Here is a 17,578-nt window from a genome sequence, read left to right on the forward strand (position 1 = left end):
AGTGGAAGTGCAATGTGACACAGGAAAAGGGAAAAAAGGAAGGAAGAGAAAAGGCAAAAGAGAATCTTAGGGAAAAGGAATCTATGGAGAAAAAATATATATTTATATGACAATGTAAAAAAAGGAAGGAGTTTAGCAGGTACATCACCCTTTACCTGATGCTGTTACCAGGAGGCTGTCTGAATCACATGGTCTACAGGATGAAGCACTAAGAGGGTTTATGGAAGAGCTACAGGCAATGGTGGAGGGAATGACAAAGGAGCTGTCGGAACATGCAGGTTGGCTCAGTCCAGGGGACGGGGAAGGCCAGGCACCCACCTGAGGCATGTCCATGGATGGAATGGCACAGCCTGCAGATGCCACAGGTAAATCTATTGTTGGTTTTGGTGGCAGCTGTGGTGAGGACCTAGACATAACCTCTTCATTTATTACCCTGATTCCTTGAGGTGAACAGGAAGAAGATGAAACCAGGAATTTGCCTTCAGTTTTGGCACCTACATTAGGGGAGCGACCACTATCCATAATTACTTTAAGTTGTGGGTGTGGTGGAGACGGAGTCTGTGAAAGACCTGGCTTTTTGGGAGGAATAGGAGGGGGATTTCCTCTGTCAATCCTTGAAACACTGGGAGACTTTAAACTCATTCTGCTAATTGGGGGAGGGTAAGTGCCAACATCTATTGAATGTGACATTCCTGGACGTCCAGGTGCCACGCCCTGAGGACTGGTGAACCTTGAAAGGACTTGAGTGACTGTATTCCGAGCCAACTGCTTGGCAACTAGGTTGTCTCGACTTGTGGGTGAGGCGTCTCTTGATGTATGGCTTTGAGTCGTGTTTCCATTTTGATCTTGATCATTAGCATTGGATTGAAATCGAAATCTGGCTGCCTGGACCCGTGGATTCAGACCTTGATGCCCAGTAGTGCTGACAGATGGAGAATGTGGGGAAGGAACAGATGATGCTTGCAAGTAGCTTTGGGATGCTATACTGGGAGCCGGAGAGGATGCAACATGATCTGGAAGTGGGGAAGGAAGACTTGTTAAGTCAGGTGAAGCCACTGGTCCATTCTCCTCAATTCGTATTTGACTATGAGATAGATTAGAAGTTACAGGGGACAAAAGAAGGTCGCTGCAGGATGAATGCCTGTCAATGATGGGCTTCATAAATGCTGCATTGGAGGATACATTCACTTTTGCGTGCCCCAAAAGCAAAGGGTGGATGGTTGAATGCTTTAAAGGCAACTTTCTAACACTTTCGTTTCCATTGTCTATTAATACTGCATCTGTCTGGCAGGAAAGCGTCCTCAAAATTGGTCCCTCTGTTCCAGTGGAGACAGAAATGAAGCCTCTCTCTTTATTCCTTCGTGGAAGAGAAAGGTGGAGTTTTGCATCATTTTCCTTGCTGAGCTGCTCAATTGTTTTTCTCATTCTCTCTCTCTCTTCTTTGAGGTCACTTGTGTGAGCTTCTTCTCTGCTGAGGCAGGCATGTAGCTGCTCCCTCTCTGTGTCGAACTCAGAAAGCTGCTTTTCCATTTGGGCTTCCATCTGTATGCTCCGTTGTTTTTCCACAGCAAGAGATTCCTCTAACTCCCTGGCCTTCTTTTTTTCTTCCTCAAATTTAGCCATGACTTCTTCCAACTTCTGGGCCTCTTCTACCATTTTGCTGGATAGTTGTTTGCATTCTTTCACTAGCATCAGTACAACGTGTTTATTCTTGCCACGTTCCTCCTCCAGCCGAGCACAGAGCTTCTTATGTTCCATTTCAAGGGCTTGTAGTTGCAATTTCTCCATTTCCAACTACAAAGAAATGCAGAATAGCCTCATTACCACAAGAAATATTCAAAGTATTTTTTGTGCATACTCAGAAACAGTAATGGTATAACTATAACAATTGCCAATAGTCAGTTTTCATATAAGTTTAAATAAGGGTGAAAGATTTGGTTTTGCTGGTTTTTCAAAGAGATAAGTAAGGACAAAACTTATAAAAAGGTCTCAGCTGTACATATGCTCCAGCATTAGTCCAAAAGCTCGGAAGAGTAAACCTGTGGTCCCAAAGACCGACTCAGATTCAGTCTTGCAATATTATCCTGGGACATGTATATTTTTCTTCATTCATGCCTCAGTTCTCTCTGTGTGTTTTCTTACTATTTTGATTTAATACATATTTTAAAAATGTACTATTCAAACCAATACTGTGAATCTATATTTTCAGTTGTTTTCTCAAAATGCATATCTATCCTTCTAAGAAGTAACCTCTGGACTGCTAGAAATTACCAGAAGTCTATCAAGTTACACCTCCAGATAAAATGGATGTACATGGCTACTCCAGTTCTCACAATGCTATTGTCATAAAAAGAATCATGGTACTGTTATGTCTGGCTGCAATTAACAGCACTTTCGGCACTGAGACTTGTTAATAGATTTCTAGCCCTAAACTTTTTGAGGGGCACATAAATTACGTTTTACTTTGTCACATTAGGCATCAGAATCTCTGAAGTATCACCCTTCGCAAGTGTCAAAGCACATGAGTAAGTGTGATGAGGCACAAACAAAAGTACAGGTAATCCTCAACTTATGACAGCAATTGGGACTGGAATTTATTGTTAACTGAATCCCACCAGTTGTTAGCTAAGGTTCCACCTCAAGTCATTCCATACAAAGCCCCAGCCCAGCAGTACAGTACAAAGCCACAATGCCCCAGCCCAGTCCAATTCAGCCCAGCCCATAGTGTGGCGTAAAGCCCTACTCTTACCACTCTGCACTCTGAGGTCTTGGCTGTCCTGCACTCTGCTGCCCCCGCTGCCCCTTGCTGTCTTTTTGCTCCCAGTGTTGATGAGGTGTGCTTAGCCTGGCCCCTCAAATATGACCTCAGGAAGAATGCCTCACACGGCAGCAACTGCTTTGTGAAGGGCCAGGATATGTGTGTTTGGTCAGTAATGGGAGCAAGAAGATGGTGAGGGTCAACTGGGAGAGCCCCCCCAAAAAAACAGAAGTGGGGAGGAGATAGGTAGGTGGTAGGGGTTGAAATGCGCCTGTGGATATAAGCGCAGGAGGGCTGCCAAGCACCTGAATTTTGATCACATATCCATAAGGGTGCTGCAACAACCATGACTTCTAATTAATTTGACAGCCATCTGGTATAGTGGTTAAGCACCAGACTGTGAGTTCTAGTCCTACATAGAGATGAAAGCCAGCTGGGTGACTTTGGGCCAGTCATTTTATCTCAGCCCAACCCACCTCATAGGGTTGTGGTTGTGGGGAAAATAGGAAGTAAGAGTAATAGTTATATCCTCTCCCTTCAGTTATTTATATAAATAATAAAACCAGGATATAAATAAACAAACTTCAGGGACTAGGCATAAGTACCATTCATTCAGCGCTGCTGTAATTTTGAGTGAGCACTGAACGAATGATCATAACTCAAGAACTTCAGCACCTGTAATCTTTTTATGATTTTTATGAATGCTTCACACTGAGAAGCTTGGGAATCTCAGTAGAAACTTTCATTATTGTGATCACTGCTGGGTGGGGTGCAAAGAATTACAATAGATAAAGGTGAAGCTCCACATTATCTCCATTCTTAGAAAACTGTTTTATTTCTCCTTCAAATCCAATAAGTAGTATCACAGATTTCAGATGCAGTACATCTAAATTGTCAAAAAAAAATACTGGTGTCCTACTGCTCAAATACTTAGTTTGCTTATCTTGCTGGTACAAATTATTTGTCTAAAACAGAAGCTTCTTTAGTGATTTTATTTTTTTTGCCACGGTATCTGAATCAGGACATTTCCTATAAGCTAGAGTTGGCAGCTATATTTGTAGTCTAGCATAGCTGCAATTCCCATATTTTCAAATTTCATTATAATTGTTCCTACAAGCAAATAAAGTCAATGAATTCAATGCAGTGACAAATATGACTCTAATAAGCTTTCAGGAGTAAACACATAATCGAGGAGAGATAAATCCTATACTTCTCTCAAAAAGGCTATCAAATTAAAACAACATTTTGTCGGCCATAGGCTTATGCATTTAAATTATTTACAACTCATTCATGTACTTTCCTGTGCACATGCTTTAGGGTGCATCTGAGATCGCTTGAAGAAGCAACACAGCCACATTTAAGATCTCCCATGGCCCTACTCAGGAGACAATGTCTTTAGGATAGAATGTTCACCATTGGGATAACAAATCACAAAAGCTTTCTATTGAACATTCATTGACATTATGATATATTTGAATGTCTAATGCTTAGACATAGGAAGCACCTTAGGTTTGAAATTCTAAAACCAGCAGTTTTACCGCATGATTTTATCTTTGATTGTAATTCCATTTTTATCATTTGAGAAATATTTATCTTATGATTTTATGTTTTTAATGCTATAAGCCACCTAAGTCATTTTGAAATGAGATAGGTAGCAAATCAGAGGGAGGGAGGGAGGGAGGGAGGGAGGAAGGAAGGAAGGAATTCTATTCCTCTCTGTCACCGAGAATTTTGATCAGATATCTGATCCCATCAGGGACAATTCTTTCCAACCTGGAACTTGCTAGATGTTTTGATATAATTTCCAGTCCCATAATATCAGTATATATAGGAGTTGCAGTTTTAAACAGGTTGGAAAAGACTGATTTAATAAGTTCTGGACATTTTCTTACCTATCAACTCATTATCAGATGTTCAGTTCAGGATCTTCAAACTTCCTGCTTTCATATAACAGACTCCTAATATTAACCTGTCTAGATCAAAGCTCAGAAACCCCCTATTTTGCTCATGCATGGTCTCTCTGTTTCTAATTCAAAGGAGGACAATGCAGATATTGGCAAAATATACATAAATAAAATCAAAAGATAGTTTGGCTTCAGATGTCTCACAACCAATCTTATGTTGATTTGTCAACCATCAGCAGCTATGTAAAAATATTTTGTTTTTGTTAGTTGTTTGCTTATAGCAAAGCTATGAAAGTTTATATTCTGCCTATCCACAAATAGTAGAAGAAATTATTCTTCTTGCCCAAAGGCAGTTAAAGCAAAGCATGGAGCCATGGAGGTTATGATGTTGGACTGGAATTGGAGCTACTCAAGTCTGCCCTGAACTGTAGAGATTTTGGGCCAGTCATTCCTCTCAGGGAAACTGTTGAGGATGGAATTTGAGGATGGAAATGTGTGTACCATGAAGTGCTAAGAGGAAATGCAATATATCCACTACTGGAGGTTTTCAAGAAGAGATTAGACAGCCATTTGTTCAGAATGGTATAGGAACTCCTGCTTGAACAGGGGTTGAACTAGAAGACCTCCAAGGTCTCTTCCAACCCTACTATTTTACACTCTACCATTAGTATTTCACCATCAGTAATAAAATACCACTAAAAGAGGAGTCTATTTTGGTATAAGTTAAAAAAAAATCCCTATTTTCCTACTAAGCATCTAGAAAAGAAAAAATGGAAAGGATACCTTCTTTTGCCTATTTTCTGCTGTAACCAACTGAGCTGCCATCCTCTCTTGCATTTTTCTGCAATGCGCCATAACAGCTTCCAAAATAGAGAGTGGATTGGTACAGATAGACTTCTTCTCTTTAGCACCAGCCCCTGCTTCATAATCTCGCTGCAGAGCCAAAAATGGGTCACTAAGATTAAATCTGCCATATCGTTCCTGGATAAAAACCTCCTTCCTCCGTGCCTGAAATATTAAATTGAGAGACAAACACAAATAATTAATGATAGTTAAATTATATATTCACAGACTCACCAACTACATATACCTGCTGCTGAAAAGCAATCAACATCCTGAGTCATGTTTAGATGATTACAAATTATTTCAGGGTCTTTAACAATAAATCAACACATTTTAGAATATGTAAGTATTATGGCAGTTTTCTCTATAAGATCTCATTCCTTTGAAGCATGACAAGTAACACAGAAAGTAAATATTAACAGAGAGTAACTAACAATTTTATAAACAGGATTTTTAAAAGTATCAATAAAAAGTGCTCAAAAATCTTCTCAAGATTTTGTTAAAGTAGTACTTACGAAAGTCAGTTGGCTTCTAAGGCAAATAGATTTACATCCTTTTTGTGTATTCATCAAATAAAAATGCTTATTATTTTCCTTCATTTTTAAATTTTACAAACCAAGTTTTTTTTTGCTAACATCACAGAGTCTGACCAGTTAGTGCTACACAACTTGCACTCCTGTGTCCTTGTAGAACCAAGATTTTTAAGTGTATTAATGAAGACAAGATAGGCATGTTTCAGTTGAATAGAGTCAGCATTGCTTTTTAATCAGTCTTATTGATATAGAAATAATTGTTCTCTAATTGGTAATTTCAAAAAACAGAATCAAATGCCATTGGGATATGTAGCATTCAGTGTGGAACAAACAATATATAAGTATATATGATCCCTTCAAGGAAGGCCAGGTCATATAATTGAAGTCACAAGCAACAATGCAAAATTCTATTAATACAGGCATGAATAAGAAAATCTTGAAAGCTTGGCAACATTTCTTATTTCTCTGTTATACCTAAGAAGGTCAAAGTGGGACAATTTTTAGTTTCTTTCTTGTCCTCTCTCTCTCTCTCTCTCTCTCTCTCACACACACACACACACACACACTTGCATTTATGAAATATATATCCAGAATGCTTGCCTCCTACATATAGTAGAAAATTTAATATTTCCTTGACATTTCTTAAAAAGAGACAGGGAAAGAAAAGCAGGTCACATTTCATGAAGAAAATGAAGTAATTGTTCTCTAAAAACTCCTTGCCTTCCTAAAAATACTCAAATGTTCCTTTTTTTGGATGCCAGGGTTTAAACCCAATACTTCCTTCAAGATCAACATACTAATTTAGAACTCACTGGAAACTTCCTTAAACATTCTCTTTGCAAACAGCTTAAGGAACATTTTATAGCGAATGCATGTTTAGTTTGTCTTTATATAGTAATAGTATCTTTGACTGGCCCGTAGAAAAAAAATCAGTTTTATGTGACTCATAAGCACCTTGTGTTTCAAAAACCTTGAAATGTTTCCCATCAACTAGAAAGTACATTGATTTTGTTGCTGACATACTAGACAGAAACACTGTAAGAGAGAAAGAACAGAAGAATATTATACCAAAAGGGTTTGACATTTATAATTATACAAGCACATACTCTATATAGTTTATGTAGTCTGGCTATTTCAGAGTTGTTTTAGTCACAAAATAAGCAAACAGCTAGAAATACATTTTTCTTACTAAAGCCTGAATTATACATTTAGAATTATACATTTAATTCATCAAAAATAGACTAATCTTTTCCTGACATAGGAAATTTACTGCATAGAAAATACAGTAATTCTGAAAGGTACCAAATTCATGTATAAAGTTGATTATGTATATTTTTTCACTATATTGTTCATATGAGTTTTAATAAATAATTGTCCTTTAGAGCAAAAACAAAAAAATGAGGAGCAGGGCAGCGGCTACTGATTTGCTCCTTAACTGATCTTATTTATGTAGGAATCTCAATGCAAAATTGTACTATTTTGGAAAAGTTTTATTCTTAGAAAAATAAATTCTTCTGGAACAAGAATTTCCTGGAAGAAATTGACCTACATCTATTCTGAGTAGATTTACAATCATTTATTTTCTATTGCCTATTTTGCATTAGGAGCGACATTACTAATAGTTTCCCATGGAATGAAGTAAAAAAAAAACCTGCCTCTCACCATAATTTCTATTCCCTGAAGACAGGAGTATCCCACTCACATATTTTGCATCTAATTTTTCATATAAATAAAACAGATATGAAATTAGCAGAAATGTAGCATGCTATTGTGACATTAAAACATATTTGTGAAAAGCATTTCAGGGCAGAACATCTTTAATGTTTGAAAAAGATTTTGCAAAACATAGAAAATTACATTTTTTCTTAAATTTGCATTCTATCAGCCTCACAAATATAAGTTAACAATCTTGATTGGGACTGACAACTTCATCATGAAGCAACACAGTCATAAAGCGAAAAATTACTTACAACAACAGTTCCAGATGTGGTCCTTATATATTATGTTGTATTCTTGCTGGTTTCCCCAGCTTGCCAAAAGCCAGCAGTGAAGGTTGGCAATCATATGACTGTGGGATGCTGTGACCATTGCAATGGCACAATGATTCCCAAGTGCCTGAATTGCTATCTTGTGACTGTGGAACACTGCAACCACTGTAACTTCATGGCCTGGTCATAATTCTCCTTACTGAGCATTGTCATAACTTTGCAGTTGCTGAATGAATGGTTGCTAAGCAAGGACTATGTATACTGGTTTCATGAAGGTCTGCCTCCCTCCCCTTGACACCAGTATTGCACTGACCCATCCTCCAAACAATATTCTAGCATTGATAGTTTAGGTCAAATTCCTTGGAAATTGTAGCCTAACACTTATTTAAAATCATTAGGAATAAGATGTGGGAAGATCCAGACTTTGAACAGGTAAAAAAAATGAGAAAAACCTCTTTTCCATCCCCACCTTGTTCTTACCCTACAATTCAGGATCAAACTGAGATTTCATATGAAGCATAGCTATAAAGGAAGAACTGCCAGGAACTAAATTTCTGAAGAAAATGTGAGTCCAAGAGAACCAGGACTTTTTTTTGTCATAGAACGCCCAGAATGGAGTTCCGGCAACTTTTTTGGATGAAACCTTGTAGGATAGGCAAGGGGGGTTGTATGACGTGTGTGAGTTTCAGTACCTTTTTTTATATATACAAAAAAAGCACTGAAGAGAACTAATACTAGATTTCAGTATTTCCCTTTGTAATAGCTGAGAATCAGAGACCATTTTCCAGAGATTATGTTATACAATCACATACAATGTCAACTTATTTGCTCTGAATATTTGATTCTGAAATATGTGTTTTTACAGGAATCTTGATCATAAATAACTGTTTTCTTGTTGATCAAGGATATACATTTTCCATGACATCATAACTATTAGAAAAAGGAAAAATGCAAACTTTTCATCTGTTTCCCTCTTTCATAGGCAAGACTGTTCTAAAGTTCTACAAATACAGATATTTTATCACATTTGTTTCCATAGTAACAGAATATTGCTACATATACAATTATGATATCACTGAAGAATTGGCTGGAACAATGGTTGCTAAGGAAACCTCCTCTATTCAAAAAGTTTGCTTTTTTAAAGAATGGAAACAGTAAGAAAAAACAGGTTATGCTTCTTTAATAATTCTTTTTTAATGTTGATTTTGTATTTTTTAAATCATAATTACACAACCTTTCTCATTAGAGAAATGAAAAGTTCCAACTCAAATCTCAATTTAGCCAGATCAGATAGACATTTTCATTTAAACTAATACATATAGGAAACTATCTGCAAATTGTTCTTTGAGATTAGCTTAAAAGAAGACATGGATAAAGTAATAGAAACTATAAAATGACATGATTGGTCAAATGCATTTAAGAGCAAAAACATGTGGAACAAAAGAAATAATTAAAAAAATAAATGGCAGCATTTAAAATATCAGGAGGAGCCAATATAGTGAACTATATTGATAATCCACATAAAATAAATTGTAATCTTAAACTCTAATTCAGAAAGATTATCATATGAACAGACCACTGATAGTGCAAGTCTTAGATAAGTCTTTAGTCTGATTCTGTATGTCACTATGAATTATCATATATCAGATGATAGGTATAACATCTATAGAAGCAGCTCCATAACAATTAATTGGAAGACAATTAATGGGTAAATAAAAACAGGCATACAATTGCACTGGGAAAGTGTTTTTATTTTATTGATCATTATTGATATCATTATCATTTTATTAAATGTTTGTTTTAATAGTATAATTTTTATTTTTTTTATTCATCAAAGTTTTGAAATCACCCATTTTCCTCACAGAGGGACTTTGGTCAATGTACAAGACAAATATATTAAAACATAAAAAATAGTATATGAAATTTGCAACTTAGAAAGGCAAGTATGGATTAAAATTAATATTAAAAGTCAATTAAAAGGAAGGAGGAGGGCTTTCAGGGTGCTAATCATCCCCATGGTTGCATGCTCTTCTGTGAGCCACATGTAAGGCCACAGAGCCACTTTTTATACCTTTCTGAAAGGCCAAGAGAGTTGGGTCCCACATGGGAGGAGAATCAGAGGGGAACAGCAGATAATTCTCCCTAAGTAAGCTAACCTTGCTTGGCTTAGGGCTCTAAAGATCATAATCAACACCTTGAATTGGACCTGGAAGCAAACTGGCACCCAATGCATCTTGTGCAACGAAAGCAACTCGTGAAGGAAAAATAAGTTCCTTACATTTATTAAGCAAACATATTTATATCTACTTCACTTTTTTGTAATTTTATTAAAAATTATAATTTCAAGGTTAAAAACTACAAACTAAAAAAAGAAAACATGCAGAAAAGAAAAAGAAAATAGAAAAAATGGAAAAGAATAAAAAATAAGAATATCGTAAAGAAAAAGAAAAAATATATAAAGAAATGACTCTTCATAACAAGTACAAAGAATTTTAGTAATTTATCATTTCAAAAGATGTTTTCTTCCCTTATCCCATTTCTTGTCTGTAAAAAAAATCCTTTAAAAATGTAATCATGATTTTATTCATGATCAACAAAAATCTATTAAGGATTACCAGAGGTAACAACTTATCTATTTTAACCTTATCAGATAAACCAATTATAAATTCCTTCCTTTTATTTTTTTTACAATATTGGTCTTAGTTCTTTCAAATAATGTTCTAGAACCTCTTGGTTTGTTATTAGCATATCCCTTTTAATCATTAAGACATCAGGCAGTTTTTTTTGTATGTTCAACATAACCAGGGCTTTTTTTCTCATAGAACGCCCAGAACGGAGTTCCGGCACCTTTTTTGGATGGAACCTTGTAGGGTAGGCAAGGCAGGTTGTATCACGTGTGTGAGTTCCGGCACCTTTTTTTTTTAGAAAAAAACCACTGAACATAACAATTTTTTCCATATTCTGGTAGCTTGCCATTTTAAATCCACCTTTTGATCAGTATCAGCCTTGCCTAGTAAAACTTGATACTGTTCCGTAACATCTTTTAAATTACAGTCTATCTATAGAAGCAGACATTCTTAAAATTAACTTTAGGGTCCATTATTCAAAAATATCCTTCAATATGTCAAATGTTAAAATATTTTGCTTCATTCTGTATTAATAAGTAAAATTTAAGTCCTCCAGAATACATAAATATACATTGTGACTTAAATCAATATGGAAACTTAGTTTTGCTAACATGAAACCATACACGTATGGTGGATTCTAACAGCAGCGCCTGAATTGGTTGAAAATGGGAAATAAAGTCTAATTTATCTGGATGCCAACTGATTGAAGGAAACTTATAAGCTATCACAGTGGAAAAGTAAATTCTATTTTTTTTTCTTACTTCGATTCCTATATACCATCCGGAAGGTTCTCATCTTGTCTTTCCTGTACCAATAACATTTATCAAGAGATAAGTTATTTTCTTGATTCTTAGTAAAAAATGACTCAAACTGGTCTTAGTGCCTGAACATCTGTTCATACAACACAAAGTTAAGAAAAGGAAAGGACAATAATTCCTGAAATCCTGCCCAGAGTTCTTGACCTCATTATCGTTGAATATATGTCAATCTTTGCCTTTCCTTTCCTACAAACCTGAGTCTGTATTTTATACTCAAATGGCAAATTCATTCTTTCAGCTGCATCCAGCCCATCCATATGCTGATATAGTATTGGCAAATATCAGCAGGCTTGGAAAAAAATTATCAAATTTTCAAAATAACAAAACTTCTTTAAGAAAAAAAAGAAAAGAGTCCAAAATAGCCTATGCAGATTGAATGTGCCCAGATGATACAGAACACTGACCGTTGGAGATGGGATGAAAAATATTAGAAGGAAGGAACAGAATGGAATGGAACATCTGTTAAATGATATGGCTAAATAAAACTTTGTTTATATTATATTTTGGTCTTCTTACTATGAGGAATCTATGAATTAATTTTCATTATTAACCACCCAGCTGTTTCAGGAATGGGAGGAGGGAAAGGAAGGGAAGAGAAGTGAAGGGAAGGAAAAGAAACTGCTCTTGTTGAAAACTATGTGATATACACCTAGAGCAAATGTACAAACAGCCCTGCCAGAAAACAACAAGACTATTGAATTACTATCCAGTGTATTCCATTGTCTACCAGACTACACTTAACAATCCTATGTTTCCTATTTAACAAACTGAAAGCACTTTAGGGTTTGGCATTCAGTAGTCAAATATTCTTAGCTATTCAGTTTTTATATTATTCATACTGAGAGGAGAAAATGTATATAACAACCCTAAAGCAATCTTTGAGCTGATTTGATATCATGTTTTCTTGAAAAGCAATTTAGAGCTGCACTACAGAGGGAACCAAAAATAAACTATGAGTAATGTACATGAATTCAGAAGACATTTACATATGGGTTTGACATTTCAGGAGCTGAATTGCAGACATTCTTTCAACCCACTGCCATTGCATCAATAAACCATACTTCTAAATGTGTTAGAGTTGATGTGAGCTAGGGTTCACTTTCCCCTCTACCAATCCAGGAGATCATTAATCAGTGTCTTTCATGAGATACTGTATTGTCACCACCTATACTTCATATCCAGAGAAATATATATCAGGAACGACTTACTGCAATAGTAAGCCTGCAGTGATGAATTCTTCCCTCCTATTCCTCATAAGCATGTGCTGAAAACCTAATCCCACACCCAGTGACTGGGCTGCCTGAGAACCCTAAGAAGATAGCTGCTGGAACAGCCAGAGGAAAGGAGAAAAATCACATACAGGATTAAATACAGATCAAGACTTATCCACAGATAACACTTTGGGAACTGTTAAATGAATTGGACTATGATGTTATGATTACCCCTCCCCATAATGAATAAATTTTAAATATTTACCATATCACCACTCTATTCTCTTTAACTTTAGTAGAACAACTTCCAATGCATCCAATGAGTTCAATAATTTAGAATCATTGACTGTAGGGCTGAAATGGTTGCAACATGGGTTTTCATTATATTGACCAGTTTGTTTTTATTCTATGACTTAAAATAAAAAGTAAATACTTTTTTGAGACAAACACAACTCCTTGATAAATACATGTTTGTGCCCATGTAGTTTTTTCTTGGCAGCAAACCGAAATGCTTTGTCATTGCCTTTTTGTCAGATGACCCAGCAATCTCTGGTAATCTCCACGCAATTCCCAAACTCTATTTGACCAATCTGGGGATGAATCAAGTTTGCCTATTGCTGAGGCTGAGATATACACCCATTCTCAAATCCCAAGGGCAGAGTAAGTAAGTTTTTCTATTTTGAAATATGGCAAATCATTTATACAATCTGAAGAGAAACCAGATGAGCACTGTGGAGCAACTTCATCCCAGATACAGAACTGTCATCTATTTGATATTTTATTTATTTCTTTAAGTGTTTTCCGGTGAGACCGGTCTATCAGGGAAACCTTTATTTCTTTATTTATTAAATTTATATTGATTATCCATCTTGTCTATGAGATGATGATCATGATGATGATAAAGCAGGAGTGGTCAACTATGGTAGGCAACTATTATGGGAGTTGAAGAATTGTGGATTTCAACTCTCAGAATTCTTGAGCCAATCCTAAACCTAGCCCACAGGTCATAAAGTTGCCATAGTTGCCCACCCCTGCCTTAAGGTAAGTAATGCATTTATCTGAATTCTGAAGATGTACAAGGAATTATATGTGTAAAGAGTGTGGAGCCCACATATGTCAAGAATAACTTGTTTTTACACAAAAAAGACCAACATTTCAAGCTACCTACTGATGCTCTGCTCTGTTTCTCCTAACAGTTAACATGGCAAATGCTGCAAAAGAGGCAATCACCATCACTGCGGCAATAAAAAGTTTCAAGAATTATTCTGGCGAGACCTGCCTTTCCCTTATTCCTTAGTTTCATTAATGAGGTTAAAGCAGTTTTATTACTTCCAAAGGATAATTGAATAAAAGAGTATTTTATGCACTTTGTTGCTAAACTTTCAATAGAATCCTCTAGTGTGTTTTGAATAATAATTAATTTTGTAAATATTTTCTTTTTTTTACTGGCAAGTGCTTGTGTAAGACAGTTTGGATTTTAAAATTGATATACTTTTTATAAGCAAAAAGTGAAGCCCCTAAAGTACTGTATTGATTTCAGTGGGATTCTAAGTTCCATTTGACTGTTGCCATTAGATTTCATCTTTGTTACTGCAAGATATAATTGCTCTATTTACCTCCAGGTAACACTAAAATTGGTTAGGCATAATTTGCAGATTCAATGTTCTCTCAAATTTAATTTGACTTAGGAATTCCTCTTAGTATATCATGAGAGACAGATAGCAACTATCTTGAAAAAAGAATATTCAATTATATGCATATAAACCCCTATATCTTGCTTGAATTGCTTCCTCCATCTAATGTAGTAGCCTCTGTCAAAGGGCAGATACTAGTTAGAAATGAGAAGAGAATGAAAGCAAAGTTCATGAGCAATTTTGGCTGCCCAAGAAGACAAATTAAATTGCAGCAGGTGCCTTAAAAAGTCAGCTGTAGAAAGCCTGACATTAAATAATATGTACTTAGGGTACCATTCATGGACTGGTTTCATGAAGTCAACAGAAAATGCAGCCCAAGGAAGAAAAGAATACTCTGGCTTAATAAAAAAAATCCTAATTAATTAAATATGAGAATCATATATAATGTTTCAAATCAAAGGCTAAAGCAGTATTTTGGGCTACTGAGCTGACTGTTTCTTGGCTTCCTGATCCAATGTATAATTCTGATTTCAATCAGTAAAACTGATAATGCTCACTCATAGATAACACTGTAACATATTCAAGATGTAATCTTTGTACTCTGAAAGACAGTAAAAAATAGACAGATTTTTCATTCTTGGTTTTATCTGACAAAGATCTTATGTATGTTATATGCATCCCAAAATCAATGCATGGCTTGTCTTCTACAGCTCTGTCTGCTACTAAAACTCTGATTGTATTTGTCTGTTTGTTTGTTTGTACCCTACCTTAGCCCATATGATGCATTATACTGCTACAATTTTTGAATCAAAGTACCTAAAATCTGGTAACCTAAAGAATGTATGAAAAAATCCAGGATCCATTGTTCCACCCAGCATTGGTGTAAAAAGAAATATATGGTTAGCCTAACATTTAATATTATTCTGGTCACATCAGACTGCACTACCCTCTTCTCAAAGCATGATCCAACAGGTCACAGGATTGTCTAGGAGTTAACATTCTCTGTGTGCATGCATTAATTTATTGAGATATGCTTTGAAATGCTTCAGAAAAGAGCAAGTTCAAATTTAAAACAAAGCCATTCAAAAGAAGGAAGGGTATTTCTAAACTGTTCATTAAGAGATAACTCAGTTTTTCAAACAACAACAAAAATGGACATGAATGTTGATGGCCACTACAGATACATTTCTTTACATAATAATCCAGCACAAGGCTAGTCCTCTTTTCTATCCCATTCTAAGTCTTTGTATGATCTCTAATGCAGACAGGGCTTACATCCCCAAAGTAATGCATGCCCTTTTCATTTACTAATGTGGGTAAATTTCGTAAAAATAGATTAAAGTTATATTGAAATTTAAACTGAAGGTCTGAATCTAAATAATTAGAGCACACATTTTATTTGTAGACAGTCTCCAGTATAATCCCAGAATCTTCATACAGGAATTGGAAAGACTAATAAAAGTATCAGTTCTCAAGTTTTAGATCAGGCTTCATATTCATGCCATGTACCCAGTACTTTTATTGTATTCAAGGTCTTGCAAGTCTGAATGCACTTTTCTATTCCCTCTTTTTATCTTCCTGAGAACTAGGGAAAAATTTGTCTGATATGTTTACTCATCTCACATTCCTGCCCTGGATTCAATCTTCTTCTTTTTCCAAGTTTTTTTTATTAATTTTACAATATTACATTTACATATTTGAAAAGTAGCGTGGCAGCTGAGCACAGTAATTCCATTACATTTGAATATTATCAGTACAAATCTCAAAGTATTACAACAACTAATTCCCTTTCCCCATAATATCTACTGTCGTATTCGAACCAATACAGTTCTTATTCTATCAATCAAACAAAAAGTACCTTTCTAATATTCATCAATAATCTTCAGTCTATACATATCTTAATTAATTTGACATTCCACCTTTTAGACAATAACCTAGTAAGTTTTTCTTAACTTTAGTTTCCCATTGATATTTATGTTTAACATTTAATCTTTATGATTTCCAGATCTTAAATGATCCCAATTTCTAAGTCTCGTATCTCACATTTGGGGCTAATAATTTTTTTTTTCTTTTCTTTCTTCTACTTCCTTTCTTTCTTCCTTTCCAGAAAGAGAAAAAAATAAAAAAAATAAAAATAAACCACCAACATTTGTACCACAAACCCATATACAAATTTAATTATTAGTATGTATACTTCTAAGTTTTACTTAACCTTTGTCTCAACTCATAACAATATCTTAAATTCAAATCTTAGTTATTTGTAAACATTCAAACTTTTAGCCAATTAGTAACCTGATGGTTAATTTTCCCTTAATATTTTAATTTAACATTTAATATTTTTTCCAGATTTTTAATTAAACACAATTCCTTTATCACAATTCCTCATTCATTCTAATATTTGAAATACACACCTTGTATATAAATTCTACCATCTATCTTACCAATCTAATAAGACAGTATAATATTCTTATTTCAATATATTTCTAGATTTTATATCACCAAAATTTTCTTTATCTCAAATCGTTACAATAGCTTGTGTTCAGAATACATATTCTATCCATTTAGATATATTCTATTTTAGATCTCATGTATAGATCAAAACCCCAATCTTTTTCAATCTTATTCTAGCTTTTTTTCTCTACCAGGTCATTTTTCGTATCTTTGCCTTTAAATCATCAAAAAAATCTCCTTGTATTGTTGTGGCTATTGTTTGATATTGATAAGAGCGTCCAGTTAATGTTTTCTTAAGAGGACTATTAGCCAGTCGTCTCTTTGTTTTTCCAGTTCGATGCAGTTGTCCCGAAGTATTTATCTTCTCTTTCATCTGTTTTTCTTTTTTATCTTCAAATTCCTTCTGGTTTATAAGAAAAGTCCTTTCCTTGTTCTCTATTATCAGGTTTTTTTGTGTGTTTTCCATTGTCTGTATTTGTTGAGTATCTAAGTCTTCTGTCATAGCATTTGGTTGTTTCATTTTCTCTATAGAATTCTGTATAGATAATTCTTTGGTTAAAATGATATCCAGACTTATACATAGAGTTTGGATCATTGCTTTTAACATGATCCAATGCGGCCGCGCGGGCGGTGTTGGGAGCGACGCGTCGCTCCCATGTAACGCCGCTGCTGCGCGAGCTGCACTGGTTGCCAGTGGCCTTCCGGGTACGCTTTAAGGTGTTAGTTACCACCTTTAAAGCGCTCCATGGCATTGGACCTGGATATCTCCGAGACCGCCTTCTGCCACAGATTCCCTCCCACAGACCGGTAC

General features: G+C 35.4%; 1 protein-coding gene across 1 annotated transcript in view; it reads right to left on the reverse strand.

The window, feature by feature from the left end:
• Nucleotides 1-17,578, reverse strand: part of CTTNBP2 (cortactin binding protein 2) — a 124,707-nt gene that overhangs the window by 77,779 nt on the left and 29,350 nt on the right. Inside the window, 2 exon segments of the mRNA XM_015813551.1 lie at nt 156-1,794; nt 5,446-5,670. Coding sequence (XP_015669037.1) covers nt 156-1,794; nt 5,446-5,670 — 1,864 coding nt within the window.

Source organism: Protobothrops mucrosquamatus, unplaced genomic scaffold (assembly GCF_001527695.2).
Source record: "Protobothrops mucrosquamatus isolate PMUCROS unplaced genomic scaffold, P.Mucros_1.0 scaffold167, whole genome shotgun sequence".
Lineage (NCBI taxonomy): Eukaryota > Metazoa > Chordata > Lepidosauria > Squamata > Viperidae > Protobothrops > Protobothrops mucrosquamatus.